Source organism: Hydra vulgaris, chromosome 08 (assembly GCF_038396675.1).
Source record: "Hydra vulgaris chromosome 08, alternate assembly HydraT2T_AEP".
Lineage (NCBI taxonomy): Eukaryota > Metazoa > Cnidaria > Hydrozoa > Anthoathecata > Hydridae > Hydra > Hydra vulgaris.
In genome coordinates, this window is record NC_088927.1 from 62765001 (window position 1) to 62769870 (window position 4870).

The 4870-nt window shown below is 27.8% G+C and overlaps 1 protein-coding gene across 1 annotated transcript in view; it reads left to right on the forward strand.

Annotated features, from left to right (window-relative positions):
- The window catches only part of LOC105845313 (probable E3 ubiquitin-protein ligase MGRN1), a 31180-nt gene extending 28796 nt beyond the window's left edge, over positions 1-2384 (forward strand). Inside the window, exons 13-15 of the mRNA XM_065804136.1 lie at positions 985-1075; positions 1253-1417; positions 1528-2384. Coding sequence (XP_065660208.1) covers positions 985-1075; positions 1253-1417; positions 1528-1841 — 570 coding nt within the window. The 3' untranslated portion in view covers positions 1842-2384. The remainder of the gene's footprint in view (positions 1-984; positions 1076-1252; positions 1418-1527) is intronic.
- The last annotated feature ends 2486 nt before the right edge of the window (positions 2385-4870 follow it).

Genomic DNA, 4870 nt, shown 5'->3' on the forward strand with positions numbered 1-4870 from the left:
TCTTGTATACAGTTTATTTTTAGTATCAAAATAGGTTTAAACTTTTGCAATGGTTTCCTTGAATAAACCAATTTCCTTGCCACAGGTCATATTTTTTAGTTTTGAAGTGAGCTGGAAGTTATTTTTCTTTCTTCTTTTCTTTATTTTGATGTGAGTAAATACAAACACATTTTTTGCACATGTTTATGTTTAATATGCTCTAATGTTTATATATAATATATAAAGATTAAAAGTTGTAACTTAGCAAAAAAAATTTAAAAAAATGTAAACTTATTATAGGAATTAAGATTGTATATCTTATTATATGGTTATATTATATAATATATATATTATATATATTATTATATTGTTTTTTTTAAGAATTTTTTTATATTGGTAATGTTTTTTTCTGCTCTTCTGAGGTACATTTGATCATCAACAAATTGTCCATTTTTTGGATTAATATCTTTAAAGTTAAGCAAACCTTATCCAACCAAATAATGTTTAAACTTCTTTAAATAATAAATTAAAATCTTCAATGGACTATCAAAAAAAAAAATTTCAGTAGTACCGCAAACCTGCTCCTGACGCTTTTATTTTCTATCATTGAATTTGCCGGTTCACCTGTCACCAATGAATTAAAATAGTAATGCGTTTAAGATTTGTGCCAAATTATAGCAAAATTCTCTTACTAAGATAACATTTTTTAATAATAATGTATTAATAAAAATTAATAAGTTTTTTTTCGAAAGGTAGGTAATTAGATTTTATTCTGTTATATTATTTATGCTCTTATTTTTGGGGTGTTTTTGCATATCATCATTAGTTCTTATGCACCAATAACAAAAAACTTCTTATAAAGTGAACGCTCTATCACTAAACAACAGCAGTAGTTTACATTATCATTTTTTATTAGTATTTCTTAAATTATATAATTAGTAATATATAGAAAATGCTATGTTAAGTTAAAAATGTACATGTTAACATCATTTTTTACTGTGTTAGGATGATCAGTTAGAAGAAGTAGATTTAATTGAAGCGTTGAATGGTTTTAATCCTGAGACCGAAGAAGATTGCAATTCTCAAATCAGTTTTTGTATGTTTTCGCTATTAATTTTCTGGTTGTATTTACTCTAATATGTTTTTGTTACGTTTATTTATTTATTTTTGTTTATTTTTTCTTTTTCAATAATTTAATTAGTATGATGTTTTTTTTAATTTTTGAATTAAAATGGTTCTTAGTTATAAAATGTGTAATGTTGTACTTTAATAGCTCGTCAACGTTGTTCATTGTCCTCTAAAGGTCGCCGTTCGTTTGGACGATCACGTTCTGCGAGGAGTTTTTGCACTGAAAATAAAAATAGAGCAAGTGGGAGAAGCTACAAAAGCGCATCGATGATCAGCAACCAGGACACCGAAGATTTGTTTCTTGAAAAAGGTAGGCATAGGAAAAAGGTGTTTAAAGTTTCTTTTTTTTAGTTCTTGTAAAATGAAAAATATAAAAATTAAATTAATTTATTCTTAAAAATTTTTTATTCTATGTTTTAGAAGTTATTCCTGAATTTCCCCCTGAAGCATTTGAGCAAACTGATAAATATATAGATGCATCGTTACCAGGAACTCCTATAGAAAGTAAGGACTACAATGAATCCGCAGCGTCAAAGTCTTCCTCATCGCAACGAAATAGAGTTCCTGTATTTAATGAATCGTGCTCATCGCATACGCATGCTCAAATTACAACTCCAAGTGAAGTTGTAATGGATGAAAAAGAACCACGTAGTTCCGTTTGTGTAAGATATGCGAATAAAAAAAAATTTGACGACGTTTATTATAATAAGTCAGATTTATTAGAGGATACATGACTATTAAACGGAGTTGATTCTGAATAAAAACATGACATTATTTTGAAAGATGAAAAATTCGAGAACTTCGAGAACTTATGGGGTCTTCATAGCTATATCAAAAACTTAAATTAATATGTTCTCAATTCTCAATTCTTTTTTTCTTTTGTTTTTAATAAAATAATAGAATATACCTTTCATAAGTTCTCAGTTTTGTAAATTTTCAGTTTCAGCTCCGTGTAAGCAGTAATTGCAAGCGTATTCTTTGTTTAATATGGGTTTACTTCTTTAGTTATTTGTCCTTTTTTCAATTATACGCCCCTCCCCCCTCTTCCCTATTTGTAGATAAAGCTATTTGTATTTAACAAGATCTTTTGCCTAAATTTGTAAATTAAATATTTTGCTTTTGTTTGTTTTTTTACAATGCCAGTAAGGCGTTATATATAGAAGTGAATAATTTTCTAAAAAGGTTTTAAGTTGTTTTGTAATTTATTTGAGCTGTATATACTTTTGTACAACAAAATTTACCAAATAAATGTATATACGTTGTTTTTTTATTGTCAATTCTTGTGAGATTTTAGTCCACGTTTTGTGAGATGTTTACGTGAGATTTTAATACACGTTTTGTGAGATTTTTACGTGAGATTTAAGTTTACGTTTTGTGAGATTTAAAATATCTTTTTATACTACAGAATTTATTTTAAAACATCTAAATTTATACTCCTGACAACGTGTGAACGTAGGACTTACTGGCAAGTAGGATTAATTAACGCACCTAGCGTTAATCCTACTTGCCAGTATGGAGTACTATTGTTGATCAATCAAAAACCAATCAAAACGGTAAATTACAGTAAATTGTTTAGATTTAATGCTAGAAGCTTGTAAAAAATAGTAATCTCCAGCGATACTTTTGTAAGACTTTATGAGGGGGCTATATGTAAGGCGAAGATTATATTAAGGGACTATATGTGAAGCAAAGCCTGTATAATAAGACTATAAGAAGAACTGCAAGGCGAATGACTTGAACACTTCCAATTTATATCGTAATTAAGTTTTTTATAACTATGGTTCATTAGTTGTTATTATCAGTAAATCGTAGCAAATATGAATTTCTATAAGATTTTTAAGGTACAAATTATTTTAGGCGATTTTTTTATTAACAAAGGTTTAAAGATTTTGAGTTAAAAAGCAAAGCCCTTAAAAACAAATTTTTTAGAGCTTTTTTGATTAATACTGAAAAATTTTGAATAATTTTATTTTTAATAAAGACGCAGGTTAAATTCATTCAATCTTTTTCTAAACTTAATTAGAATGGTGTTTTCCAATCCTCTAAGAAATACTTCATAACCCATATTACCCCAACTTTAGAGTCTTATTATTTGCCTATTAACTTAAATAAATTTGATCATAGAAAAGTAAATACACTCACACACACACACTCATACATATATATATATATATATATATATATATATATATATATATATATATATATATATATATATATATATATATATATATATATATATATATATATATATATAAAGAGTGGAAGGAAAACTGATATAGATTAAAATCAATTTTCAAAGACTTTTTTTATTCTTTAGTTTTACAAAAAGCATTCTTGTCTAAATTTATATTGTTTTAAAAGTGACTTTAGAGTGAAAAAAAAATGTACACTCAAACCTCTTTTTATGCGGTCCTTTTTTATGCGATACTTTATTTGTGCGTTTTGTTTTATGCGATTTTTGTTGTGCGATCTCATATAATTTAATTTTTGAACGCGCAATAATTTCAATCTCAACGATTAAAATGTGTAATATGTGTATGTACATACGTCATTATATTTTTTTATGCGTTTTCTTTTATGCGGTCCCTATCTACCGCACAAAAAGAGGTTTGAGTGTATTCCTTTCAAACCTTTCCGAAAACTGTTAGTTTGCTATAGAATTTTGCAGCCTGAATCAAAAAGTTAATGTTTCCGGTTTCTGCGTTCCAAAACATTTTTTTGAGCAATTTAAGCTGCAATATCTTTTTACAAACCACGACTATCGTATTTTATTATGTTACTTTTTATATTAGCAAAAAAAAAAATTAAGAAAAATCCACCATGTATTATTTAAAAAAACCAACAAGTGAAACATTAACAAATAAATAAGAAGCCAAATAAAATAAACAACACACAAATGCATAAAATCCTTTTAAAGAAATGCAAAAAAAGAAGTCAAAAAGTGGCATTAATTTAAATTTCGGAATTCTATTTCCTCTTTATCGTCAAAGTCAGAGTATTCATTTAAAAGAGATGATTGATCTTCACTTCGGTAGGGAATATGGTTGTAAAATATCTCTTGCTTGCAAAAATTTTTGAGAAGCTGTAAGTCTTTATACATTAATGAGGAAATAGGTAAAAAAAAGGCTCAATTTGAAGGTTGAAGGAGCTCCTAGAAGATTATCCTCTTTTTAACTGGCTTTTTTTTAGTTTTATTTTTTACTTTTTTTTTAATTTTGTTATTTAGGTGCCCCAAGAAGACATATCGGTCTTGTCACAGAGCACTGCGGTAGTGCATTTAACTAAGAAGTTTACGCCTCCTTCCTTACTGTGACGCGAATATGTGTCCAGAGTTCGTTTCGAACTTGGATCTCCTGCTATTAAAGGTGGCTTTTGGAGATGGAATTTCTTGAAGTAGCTAGGGGTTAATTGGAGAAGAGGTAAGAAAGAGAGTTTTAACAATGTTTAAAACATTTAAAATTATGGTATTTTTGAATGACATTACGTGAAAAGGAGATGGGATTTTTTTGGCGTCCTTAAATTGGCTTAGATAGCTGGCTGGTGTGTCTGCATGAAGCTTTTGATTTATCAAAATCACGTCTTGATCACACTCCATATAAGAGTGTCCTCTGATGGAAAAAAAATTATCATTTCAAATCTGTTTTTCTGTTGGACCATGTAGTAAAAAAACCGTAACATAGTCCAATTTTTATTCTGTCCAGGACATGAATCACAGAAGAGTTGAAGGTGAGTTACTTCTAAAGACAATATTTCAATAAAG